Below are 24,317 nucleotides of genomic sequence, written 5' to 3' on the forward strand. Positions count from 1 at the left end.
CATCTTCTGTTCCCTTTATTTCCTCTCTGTGGCCTTATTTTTTTCTAATTCCCTCTCTCCCCCTTATTTACCAAACCTTATTTGGCTTTCATAGATTTTTAACATAAAATATAAATACATATACACCTACACATACATGGAGGACTGTGCTATTAAATATTTAACAACCAGCTCTCAAATAAAAAAAAAAGCAGACATAACATACTTAAATTCAATCTGTCTTAGTAACATTTCCTTCATCACTTTCAGAACTCTAAAGAAATAAATCAAATCCTGATTCAAGAGTTCACAGATTTCCGGGATGTAAATGCTTACACTAAAAATTTAACAATCTGCTCTCAAGAGACAGTTTGGAATGCCTGAAGCACAGCCCTGTGCATATTTATTGATACATATACACATAAGCATGTCTAATGTTTTCTTTCACCTTCAAGACACATTTTGACTATTTCAAATTTCTCAGAACACAGTTTGTCTAATTCAAATAAAAAATATTTGGCAAGCACTTTTTAAAGTAGTCAAACTTTAACAGTTTAGCAATTGCTTATGATATTACAAAAAGCTAATGCTATTAAAATTAGGTCCATGAATAATTTCACAAATAGTCAAGTAGTAGATTTCAACTGCTTGTATTTACTACTCAGTTTCCAAATATGGAAAGGAGAAGGAATCTTACTCTATGAATGCTTAACTTCTCTGTTTTGGCTAGAATGTAGTAAAGAAAGCTGTATTATGTTATTGGAAAATGTACTTTGATGGATTGCTCAAGTGGATAATAAAATCCATGTATTATCATTTTATTACCAGATGAAAAGATAGCTTGGATATCAGTTATTACCCCCTTTTCTTATCTTGATATAGATGGGAAAGTAATAAAAAGATGAGAAATGTCAACCAGTAGCGTTTAAACTATATTAGATTTCTTTCATCTTGCTGCATTGTCAGCAGACTGTTTAAGAAAATGCAAGGGAAAAATAATATTTGTTCACATGAAACAAACAAAATTTTCTGAGTATGACCCTAATGGCCAAGAGCTAGTCTCTGAAAAGGACATCTCTCTAGTTGTCTTCTGTACATCCCATATAATAACAGCTTCCTGTGGATCAAGATTTTTCTATCAACATATCAGTTCAACAAGCATTTATTATACACCTACTACTATGTACCAGGCACTGTACTAAGCACTGAGGATACAAAGAAAAGCAAAAACAGTTCCTACTCTCAAGCAGCTCATGACCTAACAGGGGAGTTAACATTCAAACAACTATGTACAAATAAGATATATACAGGATAAATTGGAGACAATCCCCAAGTGAAAACACTAGCAATAAGGAAAGGCTTCTTGCATATAGTGGGATTTAGCTAAGACTTAAGGTAAGTCAAGGAAGCCAGGAAACAGAAGTGAGGATACAGCATTCCTGGCATGGGGATTAGACCATGAAAGAGCAAAGAGTTAGAAGAGAGAGTGTCACACGTCAAGAACAGCAAAGAGAGAAAGGTCGTGATCGCAGAATACAGGTAGGAGGGTTAAGAAGATTGGAAAGTGAAGAAAGTAAAAGGTTATAAAGGGTTTAAAAGTCAAACAGAGGATCTGATATTTGATCTTGGAGGCAATAGAAAGCTGGTCTCCCAGTGTATCCTGGGCCATCTCCGGTCACCCTGGTGAATATCAGGCCACTGGTTCCAGATGGCCCTGGAGGAGAAAGTTAGGCTGGTGATCTTGCACAGCCCTCCCTCACTCAAATCAAAGTCAACTGCAAGTCATGGCATCATTTCCCTGATGTCATGATCCTCTTCGAGAACGAAGGACAAACACAACCTGTGAGTACCCTCTCTTCTCCTCCATTCGCATCCCCTCCCCTCCCTTCCCCTTCCCTTCCCTCTCCTCCCCTTCCCTAGCACATTCTGATGGCCAAAGTCTGCCTCTTTTACTTTGGGTTTACTGACTGGATTTCTTTCTCAAAAATCAAGCCTTAAACCCACCTAACTCTGGATCTCATAGATTGGACAACAGGTCCCTGCCACCCTAGCACAGAGTGAATGTAAATACTAAATAGTAAAAGTTTCTCCTTTGGCCAGCAATCCTGAGGGTCTTCGCCTCCCAGTTTGATTTTTTTTTTGAGTTTTTGATTAAATGGGCCATCCCTTGATTAACTTTTTAAAGAGACCTATTCACTGAATGGGCTTTACCTCACTCAAAATGAGAACCTGAAAAGACCTAAAACGGCCAGGGTCTCCCATTGCATCCTGGGCCATCTCCAGTCTTCCTGATGAATATCAGACCTCTGGACCCAGATGGCCCTGGAGGAGAAAGTGAGGCTGGTGACTCTGTATAGCCCTCCCTCACTCAAATCAAAGTCAAGTGCAAGTCATGTCATCATTTCCCCGATGTCATTGTCTTCCTCGAGAACAAAGGACAAACACAACAACAATAAAAAGCCATTGTCATTTACCAAGAATGAGGATGATATGGTCAGACCTGTGCTTTAGTAAGACTGCTTTGATAGATGAATAGGGAGTAAACTGGAGTAGAGAGACATGAAGCAGGAAGAGCGACCAGAAGGCTATCGCAATAGTCTAGGCATGAAGTAATAGGGTCTTTGCTAGGACGATGACAGTGTCTGAGGAAAGAAGGAAGTGTATAGGGAAAATGCTGTGAAATGCTGTGAAGCAATAGGATTTTCCAACAGTGGGTGAGAAAGTGAGGAGTTGAGCATGATACCTAGATTGCAAGCCTCAGTGGCTAGCAGGACAGTGGTATCTCTGATACTAACAGGTAAGTCAGAAAGATTTAGAGAGAAATATAATGACTAAGTTCCAGATATGTTGAGTTTACACTATTATGGGACATCTAGTTCAAGATATTTGATAGGCAGTTGGAGCTGAGAGACAAGTTAGGAGAGAGGTTAGGGCTTGAAAAATAGCATAGAGATGGTCATTGAAACTGCTGGAGTTGATGAAATCACCAAAGTGAAATAATATGGAGGGAGAAGAGAAGAGCATCCAGGACAAAAATCTGTGGGATGTCCACAGTTAGCAGGCATGACCTTCATGAATATCCAGCAAAGGAGGCTGAGAAGAGTCATCAGACAGGTAGAAGGAAAACTGATTAAGTAGTTTCATGAAAACTTAGAGAGAAGAGAATAATATCAAGGATAGGAGGGTGATCAACAGTGTCAAAAGCTTCAGAGTGGTCAAGCAGGATAAGAATTAGGAAGAGGTCATTATATTTGACAATTAAAAGATGGATGGTAACTTTTGGGAGCTCAGTTTTAGTAAGATGATTCAGTCAGAGGCCAGACTACACTTCACGGAGAGAGTGAATATAAAGGAAGTGGAGACACCAAGTGTAGACAGCCTTCTTGAGAGGTATAGCCATGAAAAAGAAGAAGGCATATAGGCAGATAGCTAGCAGGAATAGATGGGTAGGTTTTGAAAACCATATAGATGAAATTTCTCTCAAAGATGGGGAAAATATTTGTGTAGGCAGCAGTCAAATAGTCAGGATCTAGGAAGAGGTAAAAGAAGAATGAGAGAGTGTGATGATAGAGGAAGGAATCTGCTGGAGAAGATGGGATGGGAAGGGATCACTTATGCCTGTAGAAAGGTTTTCCTTGACAAGGAGAATGTCTGCTTCTTCATGTGAGAACATAGTGGAGGAAAATATCTGAGTAATGGGAGATGAGGAGGAAGGGATAAAAGGCAGCTCTTGGAAAATGGCTTAATATTTTTTCATTGAAATATGAGGTAAAATTATCAGTTGAGATGGGAGGGGAAGCCTGGGATGTCTAATGAGGAAGGTAAGAGCTTGGAAAAGCTACTGAAGAGATTAGAATGTAGAGTCCATCACCTAAGGAAAAGACTAGGTGATAAAGAAAGTACATAAAGGAATATAACTATAGAAAATGGAGCCAATGGCCTAAGCCAAAAGTGCCTAAGAAAGAGAAGAAGGAAGGTAAATAACCTCCAAGGAAACTTAAAGGAAATTATGGCCTGAAGGGTAAAAAAGCAATAGAAATATATTGAAAACAAATAACAAGAAGCTATCTTGCATGGAGGAGATTGCTGTGTTCCAGGTAAAGGAGTAGGACAAATAGAATTTAAGTAATGTCAACTAAATTAAGGGAAGGCCAGTGTGAATTCATCAAAAGTGGCACTTTTAAGGAATTTTTTATAAAAAGAAATTTATGGAGGTCTTACTTGTTTACATTTAAGGCTGTGCTAGTATACACATTGAAAGATTTATAGGATAAAAAGAAATTTAGGCTATTTTTATTTATTTACTCATGTCCACCTGATTACATGACCAGAAACAACAAAATGTCTCAGATATTTTGCTAAGTGTTCTCATATGTACTTTAATTAACCTCCTCAGTTTCCATGCTTTCTATCTTTACTCTACATCAGTCACCCAGTAGGATAGTCACACCTGATATCTCACCATAACCTATAACTACAAGTGAATTATTATAAAGTTCCAAATAAATGCCATATTAAAGAGGGTTTGTTCTTGTTCACTTCCCTCATTGAAAGAGTTAGATGAAGAATAAAGAAAGGGAATGTTGGTAGATATAGTCATAAAAAGTTTGGAAGGAAGAGCTGGAGAATACAAAAGAAAGGAAGAACTACTCTTTTCTGACCAACATTTCCAATTAGCTTATTATTTTGACCTGAAGAGGACATTTTCTTTACGTAAAATGATGGAGGAGGAAAAGATGAATGGCGGGATGAAGGGTCAAAGTCCTCAGAAGTCTTTAACTTTTGCAATCATTGCCTGAAAAATGAAATTTTAATTCTTGTGAAAAATACTTTGAAGATTTTCATTAAGGATGATATTGGCAAGGAGGGGAGGGTTGCTTCTTTTCTTAGAAAAGGAAGCATTGCTCTCAATAATGTTATTACCTCTAAGTTTATTGAAAACTGTCAATGTATCCTGAAGTCCTAACTCAGCAGTTGGAAGATATTTGCATTGTTTTAAAATGTTAATGCCTTCAGAATTAAGGCAGGGAATAATTTTGCAGTGAATGTGTTAAAGAAATAATAGAATTAACATTTTTCAAGTTCACAGTCCTGAAGAGCCTTGACACATGATAGAAAAGTACATTGAGTTCTCTCCCTACCATACTGCTAGATACATCCATTCATTCAGCTTATTACTAGCACTTTAGACCTTTTTTCTTATTAAAATAAAATCTCATTAATTCAGTCTTTACTAATTCAGAATTTTGATCCTTCAGACAGGCCTGAGCTGAATTATATTGCTATCTATGAAAAAAGGATTGTTAAATAAATTAATTGTGTAAACAAAATTACAGGGGGAATATTTGAATTGCTTAAGAGAATGAACTTTTCAAGTATGTTCTCAAGACAGATTTATACAATTGTTATGTTAATTAGAAATTATTCTTATCTATAAACGGAAACTAGTTCCCTGTAATAGGCCTAGAGTAATTCTGTTAGCCTAGAATATTTGAAAAAGTTAAAAATTGCCCTTTTGAAAAAAAATTTTGTACTTGACATACCAGTTCTAATTCTACTCCCTTCAAATGTGTTTAGTTGACAATGGCTAAACCTAACAATTATCCTTCAAAATATCAGCTGGCTAACTTACATGGCACCTTTAGCTAGTTTCTAGATTTTATTGAGTATTACATTTTAAACATGAAGAAGGCAACAAGGACTTGATAGAGGAGGGGAGTAGAGAAATAGGGAGATTTCCACTCAAAATCTACAATTCTCTCACTGATTTCACCTCCGCCATTGTTAACGTTGGTCCAATACTGATATAGAAGATGTCAAAGTGATGGTCTTTGCCATTTGAAAAGCAAATTAAGGAATGACAAGCATCACTTGTTGTATGGGAGAGCAATGAGAGAGTTCTTGTTTCTTTCTTTCACCCTTCTCTTGAGTCACAATCAGTATTGGGTTTTATTTTTCATGTTCCTATTTCCTGATTCTGCTTCATTGGAAAATATTTTTCATTGCATCATGAGCTTTTCCCACCATAGATCTGCAAGTATGCACAGCACATTTGTTTGAACCACACATCTAATTTCATTGGTATGAGAAATTCTACCAAATGCAGGTTGTCAGTTTCTAATACTGGAAAAAGGTTGTCTGGAGTACCAAAAGGTTATCTGACTTACCCAGGATCAATTAGCCAGTATATATTAGAGGAAGAACTTGAACACAGATCTTTCTGACTCTCTAGACTGGCTCTCTATTCATTTTGCTGCATTGTCTCTCAAAGTGCTATTGAAATGAATTGTTCGACACTCATTTGTATTTCTCTAGTACATTTCTAGGACAGTTAAGATCTCTTTAGAGATTCAGAAATGAAGAGGTAAGTCATTAGCAATACTACTTCAAATGCTTAGATATTTTCTTTATTTGAGTAGATGAATTCAAAAAGAATAATTGAGGATACCATAAAACAAAATCATATTGTGTGATCAAGAAATATAGATACTACACACACACACACACACACACACACACACACACACACACATACACATATATGTATATACCAGAGCGTTTCTGGGCAAAGAAGATAGTGAAATAATATTTATAACTAAGACAGAAAGACAGACAGACACTAATAAGAACTTTGGTCATTCAAGTCACTGAATATATCAATTCAATTTAAATAAGAATGCTTAGAAGGGAGCTATTGATTTGGAAATATAAAATAAGCAAAATAAAATGGGTTGAGAGTTTGTCTTATACAGAGGACAAAAGATCCAAATCTGGTAACATACTGAAAATGGTAATAGACTCCGCATTACATAATTTTCCAGCATAACTCAAAATCTTTGTTTATATTTGTGATAATTTTATCTTTATTCAGTGGTGTCTACATGTAGCCTTTTGCCATCTTAAATTGCAATTTGGAATCAGGTGGAGGTACATAATAATATACATACATGCATATATATGTATATATAATGCACACATATATGTTTAATTTATTTATGTGTTCACATGCATATATGTATATTGTGCGAACATGTGAGTTCAATTTTGACTCTGATTGAATATTGATTGTTTTTTTCTCTCAGATTAGACAACTGAATTAATTTCTTAGTCAAAGTGGTCTAGCCAGGTCTACATTTTGGTACAGTCAATGTTTTTGTTTTTATTAATTCCAGAGGAAATAAATATAAACCTGGAGTGATATTTTCCTCCTGAGCAACTGAAACTAGATCCATCAATTTGATTCTGAAACTATGCCATGTAATTTTGATTTCTAATGCAATATACCCTCTTGTAAAAATGGCCATTTACTACATGGATTCCCATATATGTAGCATACTAAATGGTCATATACTTGTTTGAATTAATCTGCTACTTACTTGATACTTGGATGGATCAATGTTCTAATCTATATGGGTACTTCATCCAATAATGCAGTTCACAATTTATCTATACTTGTCTATCCTATGAAATTCTTGTCCATATTTTCCATTAAATCCTCCAAAGAGGGCCTCTCTATTGTGTTTGGGTTTCCCTCCATATCTCTTGGCACTGAGTGGATAACAGTATAGAGTGTTGGACACGTATTGGTTATCCATAACTTTAACTATCTTTCTCTGTTATCTTAGATTCACTCTCTCTCTCTCTCTCTCTCTCTCTCTCTCTCTCTCTCTCTCTCTCTCTCTCTCCCCCTCCCTCCATATATATGTGTATATATATATATATATATATATATACATAGTACACATATATGGTACATATACATGACATAAAGAAGTTATTGACTTTAGAATGAACAAAAACCAAAAGATGAGGTTTTTATAAAACATTTGCCCACAATTTCAAATGAAAGACAGATTTCTCAGTGGTCTCTGAAGGGACCATATGAATATTATCCCAAGATTTTGGGAAATGTTCCAAATATGAGTGACCTTGAGTGTGCAGGTACCTCTGTAAGTCTGTTGTAACCTTTGGGCAGGTGCTGTTCTAATAATAAATGGACTAAAAACCTAAAGGCCTGAATGAGAGCTGATATAATTTCTGTGTAAGAGGATTGATAGAAGACAGGCAGGCAGATATTACTTTTCCTTTTTACCTGTTAGTTAAATCAACATCGAGGTTGCTCCAAATTCTCCTCGACAAATCAAACTGATTTGGCACATGGTTTAATTGTCGCATAGTCACCGCTACAGCTGGGTGACCACCTGTTTCCAAGTGCTTCCTAGGGAGTAAATTGAGTCATTGGTTTCAGAGGACCTTGAGTCAAAGACAATTTTAGGAAAAAGAGTAACAGATGAGTTTTTCAAATGGAGAAATAATATTCACTAGGCAGAAAAACATGAGGTCCAAGCCAATGGCTAAGTATAAATATTATATAATAAATAAGTTAGTGTTGATCATATGAGACAGTGTTTATAGATTAGGTGATGCTATTTTGAAGAAAGAAATCAAGAAAAGAGCCTATTTTTAAGTCGTGTATTGATATTTTTGCAAAGTTTAGGTGAATAATACAAATTTGCACATCTTAAATCAGCTACATAAATTAGAATCCTTCTTTAGAAGAGACCTTTTAAAATATACATGTATCGTCTACTATGATCAAATAATAAGGAATGAAAATAATTGTGTTTATTGTCAATTGACAGCATTCACCAAATCAAATTAATTAGAAAACAACCTGATTTGTGCCATCCAGTTAGTCCAAAGAATGATATTAAACAATATGATTCAGTTCATTCTTCTAGGCTTTATCTGTCTTAGGTACTCCATTGAGGCTTTGAACAACATGTAAGGTTTGTATTGCTTATTAGGAAAACTTAATGTAAGCAAGAACGTATAGTAAATATTAGGAAAAGAAGCCAGACATCAACTTACCCAAACGATTCCCCTATTTAGAAGAAAGTAGGATATATTTGTTTATTCTCTTTTTATTTTTTTATATTTATACATCTTTATGTCTACTTTAAAATATCAAATATTAACCACCTCATAATTTTTAAAGTTTGTCATCCTGAATATCTAGGAGTTGGTGAAAAACTTACATAATTACATACATAGTAAATACATACATAAAGACTTTCAACACTGAGCTAATCTAATGGCATTCCTACAATAATCCTAAAATCCATGGAACCACTGCCTGAAAGAAGAAATAATACATTTAAGGCTATAAATAGGTTTGATCTTTACATTGTTGAATATCAGTCTCCCTGCTCTGTTCACACAGCACTAAAACAAACATCCTTCAAGAACATACACAGAACCAAGTAGATTTTCTGTCTTTCCCAAAGATGTTTTGGAGTTATGCAGAAACAACCCGAGATATATTTTCACTAGTACTTTTATAGCCCTCATTTTCTTTTATATCATTATAACCAGCATGTTTTCAGCTTAAAAGAGTAACCCAAGGTAACATTAAACATTTAGTATATGATTTCATACCTGATATGAATTGTACTTTATGCTAAATGAGAGTGTAAAGTTAGAGAAACACTTAAAATTGTATGCAGTTCTTACAAATGGTATCAAAATGGTTAAACAAATTGTAAACAAAGTTATTACATAAAGAAAATTGTACTTTGTGCTAAATGAGAGTGTAAAGTTAGTAAAATAAAGTCACAGTCCAAGTTTTTCCTTTCATTAAAATTAGGCCTTTTGAAATTCACATATTTAAACTTATCAAGATAGACTGGCAAAAAGGTATATTTTAAAACTTTCTTTTAGCTACATGTTCATTTACCCTTTGTTGTTCAGAAAGGGTACAATTTCTTTAAAAGTTATGTTTCTTCATGTTGATAAATGCTTATTGCTGAGATATTTATCTTGATGCGGCATAAATGGGCACAATCAATATCAAAGCCATTGAGGCAAAATGGGTTTCAAGATAACATATGACAAAGTTTTCCTCTATCACTTTAGTAGGTTTACCTACAAACTGTTTAATTAAAAGTGATTTGTATAATTCTGAATTCTAACTTGTTCCATCTGAATTCCTGATGGCATTATACAATTTGGGCATACACACGCATGTACGTACACACACACACACACACAGGCAGAAACACATTGACAAATGAGGACCTTTTCACAAATTTTAAAGGAAAAAATAGAATTAGAGCTGACAGACAAAAAATCAAAATTAAGTCCTCATGGGTGATTTTCATAAATCCACTAAATTCAATCAAATTAAAATCTTCTGCATTCCTAATAAATGCAACAGTATATATTAGCTGAGGTAGTTTGTCATAGTGAATAATAGGCTGGCTTCGGAGTCAGGAAGAACCCGGATTCAAGTCCCTCCTCTGACACACAGTTTTCTCCAAAAACTAAGGTCATTTTTTAAATTTACCAACTTCTGCATGGCTGAATTTGAAATCTCTGAAATGAGATTCTGTAGTTATTGCTCAGTTGAATGAAGTCTAATATATAAAAGGCATCATCAGTAGAAATGGAATATTTTTCAACAACTGTCTAGGTTTCCTTCAACACCGAGGAACATTTTCCCCCAACGCCCACCCCACAAAAAAATTTATGGAATCAAATCAACAAAATTAAATGAGCACCTACTATGTGAAAGGCACTAAGTTGCTGTGGGGTTACAAACTATCAAATTGTTCCTGGATTTACAATATGACTCAGGAGTGAAAACAAAAGCTCTGAGATGTTTAGATAATAGGATAATATTTTAATACAAGTTCATGATAATCTATAAATGAACATTTATTAAGGTCCTACTATGTGTCAGAAACTTTACTAGTTTCTGAGGATACAAAGACACAAACAGGCCCTGCTGTCAAGAAGCTTCCATTTTGCGTATGTACGTGTGTATATATGTATATATGTATATATATATGTATATATATATACACACACACATATATATGTACATATATACATGTATATATACACATACACACATATATACATATGTTTTATATATATGTATATATATATATACACAGAGAGGGAGAGAAAATGCGTATATGTATATAAAAGTATACGCAAAATAAATACAAGACATTTTGTGGTAAGCTACAACAGCTGAGAGGATCAGGAAAGACCTCATATAGGAAGGCTGTGTGTTAGCTAGGTCATGAAGAAAACTAGGGATTCTAAAGGGAGAAGATTGAGGAGGGATGTGTTTCAGGCTTGGGGAATAGTCTTCACAAAGACATAGAGACAAGAGATAGAGAATAACATGTAAGGAACAATGAGACAGCCACTTTAACTAGGCTGGAGAGTGTTTGATGGAAAAAGTATGAAAATTGAGTAAGCATTTATCATTAGTAGCTAGGTGAATAGTATACAGGCTTTACACAGGTTGTTAATGATTTTAGTATATATCCTTGAATTTTATGTTTAACCTAAATATAACTCCTATTAAAAACAGATATTTAATGTAGGAAGCAGAATACCTTCTTAGCATTGCAAGATTCTCTATTTCAGGGGTGCGTAACCTTTTTAGTATGTCAAGGCAGTTTAGTAAAGACTAGGAACCTCTTTTCAGAATAATTTTTAAAATAAAATATAATATATACTCTCATAAGATTCCCAAAGGAAACTACTTTCATTGAAATATATTTTTCATTTTTTAAGTTCATGGCACCCCAGGTTAAGAACCTCAATTCTGTTTGCTAAAAGAGAAAGGTCAACTATGCTCTGATATTGGTATTTAGGACAATTCTTAAATATTGAATTTCATCCAGGCTGGGGGTCAGTTGGACAAGAATTGGGGCGAGGAAAGGGGAAAGACTGCTTCTGGTGACTTGTTCCTTTACAGTTGGTTAAATTTCCTTGTCAATAAGGACTTTCTATCACTAAACCCCAGGTAAGGATTGACACCTTGCTTGGCCAGCTGGAGAGGTTAAAAGACTCCAGAATCACATCTCTTTTCCCCTCAGGGGCTGTTCCATTAAGTCTAAACAGCATGGGGAAGGTGACCCAGCTGTGTTTGTTACATGGATAAATAGGGAATTTTGCCGCCAGCCCTGTCTGACCTGACTGCCACCATTTCTGGTTGCTGAATTCATAAGAGAAATTTAAGATGTATGCATACACAAACACTGAGCTCTGATAATGTTTGAAAAGCATAAAAGACAACATTGAAAATGCTATTTATATGTCAGTCTAATTCTAGATTTAATTTGCAATTAAATCTGTTTAGCTTATTTGGAAAATGTAAATAAAATAATCTTACTCGGCATAGTGCCATACATTAAGAGAGGGAGAAAGGAGAAAATAAAAGATGAATTATAAAACCCAAGCCATAACTGTGATTTCTCTATTTACTTGTTCCATTTATTTTGATATTTTAATGAATGGGGGATTTTGCAAAAAGCCAGGAACAAATGACAAAGAAATATTGCAGAGGGAGAGAGGAAGGATTAAAACCAAAGAGGTAATCCATCCTACCAGAAGCCATTCTCCTGTCATTGACAGGTACAAAGTGCTCCCGCCAGAAGAGATGACTCAGGCATCAAAGAGCGGTACCTCTTGCTCCTGTTTTCCCTTGTCATCACATGTCTCACCACAGTCACAATGGCAACGCTTGTCACTAGCTTCTTCCTGCATCTCAGTTCCCAACCAAGAGCTGATTTGTCCTTGAAATCACCCTACTGGATGCAATTCTCCATTACTTGAAAAAGTTGCTATAGTTATTTGCCTCCTCCCAAACCTATCTATAATATTTTCCCTTCCTACTCTTTCTCCTACATAGAGACACATGGACATGCACATGCACATGCGTACACACACACAGAAAAAAAATCCAACATTTGTTATCAAGATTTAAGGCAAGCTTCTAGTCAAATCTAATAGTATTAAAATGTTCAGTTCAATTCAAAGAAGGATAATCACCTTGTCCAAGGTCTCACAAACTCTTGGCATGGAAATATCCTAACTCTAGTCCTTTATGACACTAGCCCTTCTATTTCGTGTACTCTCTCCAGGATTCAGACTATTCGGTATGAAAGCTTATAGGAAAAGTCATAAAAGAAGGAAAACAAATGCAACGTAACCAGGATCAAAATAGCTCAGTGGGATAAGCAAAGTCTAAAAACGCACTCCTAGTTCTAAAGGGCTAGGATTCCGATCTTATAATTGTTCGTTTCCTCTAAGGCACTTCCATGAACTTTTGAGAACTGGGCAAGATGTCTCAGCTTTCAAGGCGTTAGTTTCCTCTTTTGTGAAATTAACTAGGCTAATATTACATTGACCTCGGTGATCTCTAGCATACCCTTCAGCGCTAAAATTCTATGCTTTAGACACTTTGCTAAATTACTCAGTGCTCTGGCCATTTGCAGTGAAAACAACCTGGACCACATCTTTTAAAAACTGATCGATTTAACAAAAACAAAAGCCTTTTTATTCAAAACATATGATCCAATGCTTCTGACTCAAGTCAGATGAGGCGTAAAGTGCTTCGCACACCTCAAAGTTCTCTATAAATGTCAATTAATGTTATTTAAGTTCATGTTGCCAAGGCCTTGTAATGAAGGAAATGTGTAAGTTTCACCTATGCAGTTCAGTTACACAAACACTTGTTAAAAACCTGAGGATGATACTGAGATCAATTAAATTCAATGCCTGCCCTAACTGGCCTTTCAACACAAAAGGAGAGCTGATGTACAAAACAAGACAAATGCTTATAATGCAAACTAAAATAAAATTCCACAAGTGAAAAAACTGGCCAAATTGTTTGGTTCTTAGTCTAGCCATGGTTGTCAAGAAGTATAATGTAAAGAAAAAAAAAACATTTGATTGGGAGCCAGAGCACCTTGGTTTAGAATTTGCTCTGCTACTCTCTCTCTTGGGCAAGTCACCCCCTGCTCTCTCCCAGAGAGCCTCAATCTCCTGCAAAGTTTACCAAAGGAGGGGCAACAAGGTGGAGCAGTGGATAGAGTGGTGGCCCTGGAGTGAGGAGGACCTGAGTTCAAATGTGACCTCACACAGTTCACACATACTACCTGTGTGACCCTAGGCAAGTCACTTAACTCTGATTGCCCAGAAAAAGAAAAAAATTACCAAATGATATGGTTGGCCTAAATGATTTAAGGTTGCTTATAGCTCTAAATTCTATGATCTAGTGATCTAGTTGCCAACTATTTTTAAAAATGTGGACGGAGAAATAAGGAACTTTTTAGGATATATGTATGTAGAGATATACATATAGATATAATATATATATAACATACATATATAATAGAGATATACACATAGATGTAAGCCTTAAATATTATGTACAGGTAAGTATTATATATATTAGTTATATGTTAAGTAATTTAAGGATATATACCCACACATTATATATGTATATGTATTTGTGTGTATATATATATATATATCTTTATCCTTAAGTTATTCTGTATATCATTAAGAGATAGATAGATAGACAGACAGATAGATATACAGATAGACAGATAGATAGACAGATGGATGGATAGACAAGACAACTTTGAGTATCCTTATATGGTATAATGATCCTTAAATAGTATAACTTAGGTAATTAAAGTACAAATATCCTTATATAGGATGTGTATATATGTATATGTATATGCATATATACACACATATACATATCTTTTATATATATCCTTATTTATATACATATATGTATATGTGTATGTATGTGTATTATATATACATATGTGTGTATATATATATATATATATATATATATATATATATATGTATGTATCTCCTTGTATAGTGTAACACAAAGCATAAGTCTACTTTGAGTTTCCTAGGTAAATAAATACACACTAGACTCTTGACTAATAATACCTTTTCCTTTCCACTCCAGAGCTTAAAGGTTTGTGGTAATGATTTCCATTATTTCTATAAGAAGTCTTGTAGAGGGAGAATTGAACCCAGGGCTGTAGAAATCCCAAACCAAAATTCCCAAGGCAAGGCCACCAGTAATGAATTCACAAACCCAAGCATTCTTTAAGTCAAGGAGGCAAAGATTTATTATGCTTTATGTAAATAAAGCGGGCAAGAGTTCTTAGGGAACCTGCAACCATATAAGGCTGCAGGGAAAGTTAGAGTACAAGATTTAGGGATGAAACCTGTCAATTAGGCGTGTTGGGGTGGGATTAGGGAGTGGTCAGGGCGTGATTAAGGGTTGGTCAGTTCTTAAAGAAACATGCACCTTTTGTATCTACTGCGCAGGTATCTTACCCAGAGTTCACTGGGAAATAGTCCAAAGAGGGGCTACCTGGGGGTGTGGTTTTGCCTGTGAAACATCACTAAGTCACCAAAAGTTCACGGCTGACTGGGAATATCCAGGTGGATTCCATCACATGTCTTGTTAGACAAGATTAATGTAAGGGAGTCTACATTTGACTATGTCTACGATACATGTTAGACTCAGTGTAGTCAATTATCAGCATCCTGAATCAATCTATAATTGGGCATAGCTGCTTACTGAGGAAGAAGCAGAGATAATTTTGGGGCACACTGCCCTTTAGCTAGAGAGGCTACCTGGGAAAGAATATGTTTGAGAACTAGATGTGTTCTGAAATTGGAGTTCTGCCACAGGCACAGGCACCCAGGCAGAGGCTAAGGGGAAATGTGATATTGGAATTAGAGTCCAAGCACAAGCACCCCATCAGTCTCAGTGGCCATTAGTTGGGCTTAATTCCCAGAATTGTTCTCCCATCCTTGTTCAGACAAAACAGATCTGACAAAATACCTGAGCAAGCCTAAAAAATTCTTGCCTGGATTCTACATTTGGATTATTGACTGATAAATGCCATCAAAGCTGACAGATTGTCAGCTATCTCATCTTAATTAGCTTTGAGCAGCAGAATCATTTTATTTCTGCCACTGAAAGGTGGAGAAGGGTTAAAAGCCTTCCCTAAGGCAGATCCTGGATTCCTGTTTTTCAGTTTTTCCTTGGCAAGATGATAAGAAAAATTTACAGTCAATACATATTGCCAAGTTCCTAGGTGAAATCTGACCTATCAGACAATTAGCTTGATACAAAGAGGCAAACATAAAAATGTACTTTGAAGAATGAAAGTCCAACAATTTTAGGAGGACATGTATGGCCTATAACTAAAAACAGGTAAATAAAATTGAAAGTAGATTGTTTTATCCCAAAAGAATATCATTTGAATTTCCAGAATACAGAAACGTATGTGATAATAGATGTCATTACTCTACATGTACTGCCTACATTAAAGAGATTAAATGTACTTAATAGAAATGGCAGGAAGAAGAATAAAATTTAATAATAGGGCAAGTTCTATATGAAGGGAAAGAGTTGAGGTACCTCCTTTTCTCATCAGCCCCCTCCCGTGGTAAGAAAAATTCATAAATTTATTCCATAAAATCTACTGTTTGTAGTGGTCTAGTTTAATTGATAGTTTAGTTCGCTTCGAAAAAAAACCCAGATCTGGTCATGAACTAAAAGTTTTCATACCTCTAGAAGAAGGAAAGAGTGTTGAATTTAAACATAGTCACAGTACCAGTTTCAAATCCTGGCTCTACTATATTTGGTACATGTATGACCTTGGTCAAGTCATTTCAACCATCTGGGTTTCAGTTTACTCACCTATAAAATTATTAGGCTGGGTTAGATGACCCATAAGATCCCTTCTATCCATAAAGCTGTGGTTCCATGATTCAATAGAAAGGGCACAATTCCAAAAAGGTAAAAAACAAAAGGGGGGACAAAGAACCTTGACTTTGTCTTACTTCATAATGCATACTTGAACTCCACCTACTTAAAGAGCAGGGTTAGTGGTGCAACGGATAGAGTACTAGGCCTGGAGTGAGGAAGCCCATTTCCCCAAGTTCAAATCTGGCCTCGCACACTAGTTACGTGACTCTTGTGAATCACTTAACCCTGTTTGCCTCAGTTTCCTCATTTGTAAAATGAGCTGGAAAGGAGGTGGCAAGCCACTACAGTATCTTTGCCAAGAAAACCCCAAATGGGGTCACAGAGAATCAGACACTACTGAAAAAATAGAACATCATCATCGTACTCATGAATGCCTACTCCTTTGAATAGTATGCCATGAAATTTTTTTAATCATTTTCTGCATGGCATTAGTCATTATCCAAAGGAAGAGTGTGTCCTGTTTAATATAACTGGATCAGCTTAAGGTTAATTAATACTAATATTATTGGCTTCAATTTGCCCATCAAAAGAACTCTATTAAAAAGAATTATAGCAAGGTAGTAATTTCCCCATTTTCCAAACTAGATCTTCCGTCATACTAGTTGACATCTATTCTTATCTGTCATATATATATATATATATATATATATATATGTACACACACACACACACACATATATATATATAGTTTTTTTGGCAGGGCAATTGGGGTTAAGTGACTTGCCCAAGGTCATACAGCTAGTACACATGTCAAGTGTCTGAGGCCGGATTGGAACTCAAGTCGTCCTGACCCAAGGACCGGTGCTCTACTCACTGTACCACCTAGCTGCCTGTATCTGTTATATTAATAATGACCAGTCGTGTTCATGTAGTTTATCTCGTCCTACATCTTCACCTACTATTGTGCTTGCACACATCAGGTCCTCAATATTTCTTTTGCATTAATGAATGAATAAATGTGAAAGACTTTTGATCTTCAAACTTTTAAGTAACCCGTGGCCCAGTTTTATAAGAACAAATATAATAGTCTCCCAAAAAGTGGAGACTGTCCCCATCCTAATCTTTAGTTGACACTTGGTACAAATTTATCAGATCCTTTTTTCAGGTTATCTGTCTCTCCTTATCCTTTGCCTCTTCTTAGAAGTCAACATCCACTTTTTATATCAGCCAGATTGGTTTTACAATTAAGTTAAACAAGGAAGGTAGAGGATTTACCAGTATAATGGCTTTCAAAGCTTTTATGAACACATATAAACTATATAAATTTAATTTTCTAAATTGTCAAACCTGCCACATCCAGTCTTTCAGCTCTGGGGACATCAGTTGTTTTAACCTTTTCCCAAAATTCATAGCTTATTTTCTTCCCCCTCCCTTGAGAATCCTAGTGTTTTTTTCTTTCTATTCAGTTATAGATCTTTGATGAGTGCTGCCAATACACTGTGTTCTTTGGGTACAGGACATGCTGGCCAAGTGATCTCTGTCCAGGAAGAGCTTAAGATAGCCCAGAAAATAAAAATATCAAACACACAAAGAGTGTCTCACTCAGTTCATGTCATTTCCCCCCTCAAATAAAACCTTCAGTAGTTATCCATGACCTACTTAATTCATTAAAACCTCTGATTCTGATATTCCGAGCACCAATACCGTGGATCCACTCTACTTAACATCTCATTGGAGGAGATGATAGCATGCCATACTGGATTTACAGACAGGAAGACCTCAATTCAAAGCCTCATCATTTATTAGATGTGGATACATAGACAAATCACTGAACCTCCTTAGCCTAACCTTGTCTGCATGAAAATGTCAATAATAGATGTCTTCAGGTATTACAACTTTTTATCCACTATGCCATGCTGGAAAACCTGGGTTCAAGTCTTGTCTCTAATACATACTGGCTGTGTAATCCTGGGTAAGTCACTTAACCTCTGAGAGTTCCAGATAACTCTGACTGTAAATTGGAGCACACTGGTATCTCCATTGGTAGAAGATATTGCCTCAGTGGAAGTTCCCTCTACCAGTGAAATCAAAGATCTAGATCAAATAGCAAAAAGAAGACCAGCAACCCTGTATTAGTGTATTTGTGAGGTTCATGTGAAATATGTTGGGTTTTTTAGTCATTGTTATTAAAACTTATTTAAAACCTTCAACTATCCCACCAACAGCTAAACTATGCCCTCATATATATATATATATATATATATATATATATATATATATATATATATATATATACACACACACACACACACACACACACACACACACACATACATATATATGTGTGTACGTATGTGTATATATATGTATACATACATATATATATGTATATATACATACATACATGCATATATATATATATATATATATTTATTGCTTCTAACTTGTGTCCCCTTGCCCTATTTCTACATTACAATTACTAATAGATAAATAAAAACACAAATAACCAGCATAACTTTAATGGAACATCATTTTAATGTCCTTGGTGTAGCTAGATAGCACAATGGATAGAGTGCTAGATCTGGAGTCAGGAAGACCTGAGGTCAAATCCAGCTGCAGACACCTACTAGCTGTGTGACCCTAGGCAGGTCATGTAACCCCTGTTTGCCTCAGTTTTATCATCTGTAAAATAAAGATAATAGCACCTACTTCCTAGGGTTTTTATGAGAATTAAATAAGATAATACTGTAAAGCAGTTAGCACAGTGCCTGGCACTATATAAATGTTTTTATTATTATAATTAGTTATCATTCTCCCAAGTATCTCTGCCATGAGCTAGTCATTATTATAGGTAAAATAGCATGCCAATAGTCCCAGAACTTTCCTTAAACATAGAGTTTTAGAGCTCAAAAGAAATCTTAGAAATCATCTAATACAGCAGTTTTCAAAATATGGTCCTGGAAACCCTGGGGCTTCCCAGAAACCAAAGTTTGAAAATTGCTGACGTAGTCCAACTTTTCGATTCTACAAGAGAGTTGTTGTGGCTTTCCATGAGTCATTTAAACTAGTCAGTGGTAGAACTAGCACTAAAGGTTGGGTCTGTGAGTCTGGGTAAAAACTAGGTAGAAACTCTTGTTTCTCCGTTTCCTCATCTGAAAAATTAGGAGACTGGATTCAATCACCTTTAAGGCCACTTGCAGCTCTAAATGTATGAGTACACCAGGACTGCCTCTGTACTTCAGAGTAGCAGAGAGAGAATAATGTCTATATTATGTATATTTTGCCATGAATATTGTAGAGTATTTAAAATAATAAATGAAAATATGTTGAGATATTCCAAAAATACCCAGTAGAGATAGGAAGATATTGATGAAGAACATTTAGGGTGAAACTAAAATTTGAAATCTCAGATGGCAAGTACCAGGTAATGGAGTCAGTTAATCAACCAATAGGTATTTATTAAGTGCTTCCTGTACGCCAGGAGCAGTGCTAAGCACCAGAGATACAAAAAGAGGGAAAAGATGGTTCCTGCCCTCAGGGAATTCACAAGCTAATAAAAGTTAGAAAATTTTAAGAGGTAGGTCATCTTTCCCTAATAATTACGGATATTTACCTCTGCCAATAACCTAGCACTCAGTCCATGTTAATTTAAACAGTGGGTCTTTCACCATTTCCCTGTATTAGCCATTCAATTCAACAAATATTTATTTCACTTACTGGAACTGGCACTTTAGAGCTAAAAGGGACCTTGGAGATCATTTAGTATACCACCCCATCTTTTTACAGAGCTGAGAAATTTCAGCTGAAGTGACTTGTCAACAGTACCACAGCTAATTAGTGGCAGATCTTGTTCTTACAAAACTTAAATACTAACTGCTCCATGTTGGCCTTATAGCCAAGCTTTTAAATGGAAAGGGACCTTAGAGATCATTTAGTCCCGTACAATTTCTTGACTACCCGTTGGTATTTTCACTTTATCATGGTAGATGACTAACATTTTTTGAACTAGGCATAAATCATTTTAAATTTATTTTTCTTCAAATCAATCTCTTCAGGTATTTAGTAAGAGAAGAAACGAATCTTAAGTCAGTTCAGAGGTGTTTTTTAAAACAAAATGAGTATTTGTACTTAATTTTGTGCTAGTTATTACAGAAAAGGTTATGAGGGTCACAGATAGGACTTTATGACTTTATTGCAAGATCAACAAGGTTATGATAACATGATTATAATGATCTTGCCTTAATGCATTTGTTATTTAATAAACAAAAAATAGCAAGAGGTATGGAAAATGACTTCAGAAAAAGATATTTAAAATGACTTCAGAAGAAGATATTTCTGAACACTTTCTCCACTGTAAAAATCTTGGGCTTTTATTTCATATGTCAAAGTGGAAAATGCCCCCTGTTGCTAGAAGTAAGCTAAAAGTTGTAAAAAAAAAATTCTTCCTTTTACATTGTTGAAAGAGGAGAGATTTCTTTTGATCTAAGAACTAATATTCAGGACTTGCTCTGAAAACATTTTAATTTTTTCATTGCTTACTGGCTCCCTCTAGTTGAGTAGTAGCCTAGCTCTCAAAATCTGTTCTCTGATGGTGTTTTTATTGAAACATCACTATATGTATTTATGCTATTGCATTCTTTTAATCAGAGGAGACAGATCCTGCATTGGCTAGCTATCTAATTCAATGCACAGTAGAAGGGAATTCTAATCCTGAATGTCTAAGCTCTAACACCCATGCTGCCAAAGCTGCATTACAGGATCACTAACAACAGAAGCAGTGAGGGGGAAAAAGTGGAACTATTTGCTATACATAAATATTAACATCAAAATCAAGTGTAATGGAGCCATCTAATCTAGGAACAGGAAACCTCTGGAGCTTGAAGCAATAATTATTAATGCCTGACTACTTCATCATAGAATCTTTCTTTTCTTCTAGTCCTAAACCCTCTCTTCCTTCCACTATATACTCCCTTTCCCTGTCTTCCTTCTCTCTGGCAGGTGCCTTGTGCTGCTCTTAGGTCCCATTGGTGTTAGAACTCATAAGATCATAGATTTAGAGATGCTAGAAACTTGAAAGGTCATCTAGTTCAACTTTTCATTTTCCAGATAAGAAAACTGAGGCAGAGCCTTAGCAAGAAATGGAACCCAGGTCCTCTGACTCCATATTCGGCCCTCTTTCTACTATAGTACATGCATAAGTAGGTCAACTAAATAACATTCAGAGACAGCTTATGCTCCTCATAATCTAATCAATTAAGGATATATATATTTACCTGCTGAAACCCAAATGAGTGTATTTCTTGTATCACTTTTATGAGACATGAAATTTGAGAAATTTATAAAATCCTTTTGGAGTCGATTGGAAGGTGGCCTAAATTCAAAACAACCATCAAAAAAGTCTGATATATCTTATTTCCTGATTGTAATCTGGAAAGTTTGGTCATTTTTCTAGTAGATAATAAAGATAATTGCAACCTTGCCTCTTAAATTGGAAGAATTGGGCTAAATATTTAATGTTTTTTAATACCACTTCAGCACTTCACACATCTCAATTATTAACTTGTAGAGACAGACTGGAACAGTGGATAGAGTGGTACACTTGGATTCAGATATCCTGAGTTTGGATCCTACCTCTTAAACTTATTAGCTACATGACCTTGAACAAGACACTTAAGTTCTATGTACCTAAGACAATTCCCTAAGACACATAGGCTCCTTAATGTTGAAATTTCAAATTCTTCACTATTTGGTTATCATTTCCCCATAACACTGACAGGTTGCTTTCTCCCTTCCAAGTGTATTTACAAAAATGCCATTTAATTTTACCCTAGACATACAGGATAAGCAGCTTTCTAACCCAATAACAGTTCTTATCTTCTTTCATCTTTCCAGTAACCAGGGAAACTTGCTTTTCTGTGAGTCCTGAATATCATTTTATCATCCCTCCGTTTCTTTTACAAATGCAAGGGTTTTTTTCTTCCTCCTCACTGGATACAAAGCTCATGGCTATCCCAGCTTTTCTTCAGTCCTCTTACGCAAGGCAAATACGTGGGTTTAGAAGAAATAGAGGATATTAATTTCAAAATGAATTTCCATTTAGTTTTGGAGATAAAATAGTATAGTGAGAGGCAAAAAATAACAAACTGAAATCAAGGAACATTAGAGCAAAAACAGGAGAGAGTCTCATTTTATCTCTATTATAAAATATAGTAACCCAGATAATAAGAGGCAATTCTCAATAAATGATTTTTAAACTGTCTAGTGGATAGGATATAATCTGAACAACCCAATTCCAATCTGATGAAAATTACAGGTTAAGCTTTGAAAGTAAAATATGAACTACTAGTCACGTTTTTCATTAAATATGCTAGAAGTGAACATTGAAAATATTTATGAGTAAATATGGAAGGCTTCAGATTCAGAATAAGCAACATATTGATTTGTGCCTATTTATGACAACTTGATTTCTTACCTTTTCTTAGATCAATACGTAATGCTAAAGGTACTTCTTAAATAATTATGCCTATATGTTGAAATGTAAGTTAACTCATCATTTTTCTTGCTTGCTATGGTTCTAAACGTGCTTTAACATTGGTCCAGCGAGTCTCTCTCTTCCTCTCTCTTTCTCTGTCTCTCTATCTCTCTCTCTCCACCTCTCCCTTTCTGTGAGGTTCATTTGTTGACTGATTTAGAGTTTCCATAATGACTGTTTGGCATATCCTACAGGCAAAGGTCCCGAGACCCTTTTTGCTGGCTATAACCTCAATGATAATGAGTGGCACACAGTGCGTGTGGTTCGACGAGGAAAAAGTTTAAAGTTAATGGTGGATGATCAGCAAGCCATGACTGGTAAGTTGTATCACTTTGTCCCCACCAACCTCCTGAGGCATCCCTACCCTGTGCTTTGTGTCCATGATTTGTAGCTGAAAGCTACCTGAAATACAGAAGGACACTGGAAGAAACTACCCATGATTCATTTCACTTAACCTCCTATAAATGGAATCACTTTATTAGTGGGAATCTTTGTCCCTGAATTGTCACAATTTTATATGTGTGTCATGGATATTTTACCTCAACAAATTAACACAAAAGCATATTTATATTTGAATTAAGTGGATACTGATTAAACTTTGCAGACCAATCTCAATTATGGAGGCATTTTATGATTTTCAGTGGTAGTAATATGTGCGTTTGAGGAGTTGGGTGGGAGAATTAGATTCTCTTTGTATAATTTATTTCTTCTATTATTAAATATTCTTTAACTTATTCTTTCAAAGGAATTAAAAATATACCAAAGATCCATAGACACTTTGACACTATTCACCCACAGAGGTATCTGTCATATGTTAACTATATGAAAAGATTTGATTTTGACCAGTACTATTATGAGTAGTTTGGGAAAATGGAAAGATCTAAAATCAGAGCCCATGGTTCAAACGCTTTCTTTGCCACAGCTTATCTGTGTGACTTTGGGCAAGTCACTTAACATCTTAGGGCCTTGGTTTCCTCATCTGTGAAATGAAAAGGCTGAACTAATTTGCTTTTAAGCTCCCTTCCTACCTTAAATCAATAGTCTAAGGTCAATATGATAGGTTATTTCTACAGGTTGGCAAATACGCATCTTTCAAGTCCTTGGAATTTCAAACCCTTTCAAGCTACTGGGAACAAGGTGAAAGAGTGTGGTTTCATCCCTGCTACTGGAAAAAACAACTCAAAACCCCTGACAAACTGGTGAAGGGCAGCACAATATTTGTTACTCAGTACAAGTTACTCAGTA

The 24,317-nt window shown here is 35.5% G+C and overlaps 1 protein-coding gene across 8 annotated transcripts in view; it reads left to right on the forward strand.

Moving 5' to 3' along the window:
* NRXN1 (neurexin 1) overlaps positions 1-24,317 on the forward strand; it is a 1,448,730-nt gene that overhangs the window by 645,323 nt on the left and 779,090 nt on the right. For all 8 annotated transcript variants that reach the window (XM_036751791.1, XM_036751793.1, XM_036751799.1 and 5 more), the window contains one exon: positions 23,267-23,389. In XM_036751791.1, the coding sequence (XP_036607686.1) occupies positions 23,267-23,389 (123 nt within the window). The remainder of the gene's footprint in view (positions 1-23,266; positions 23,390-24,317) is intronic.

This window comes from Trichosurus vulpecula, chromosome 3 (assembly GCF_011100635.1).
Source record: "Trichosurus vulpecula isolate mTriVul1 chromosome 3, mTriVul1.pri, whole genome shotgun sequence".
Taxonomy (NCBI): domain Eukaryota; kingdom Metazoa; phylum Chordata; class Mammalia; order Diprotodontia; family Phalangeridae; genus Trichosurus; species Trichosurus vulpecula.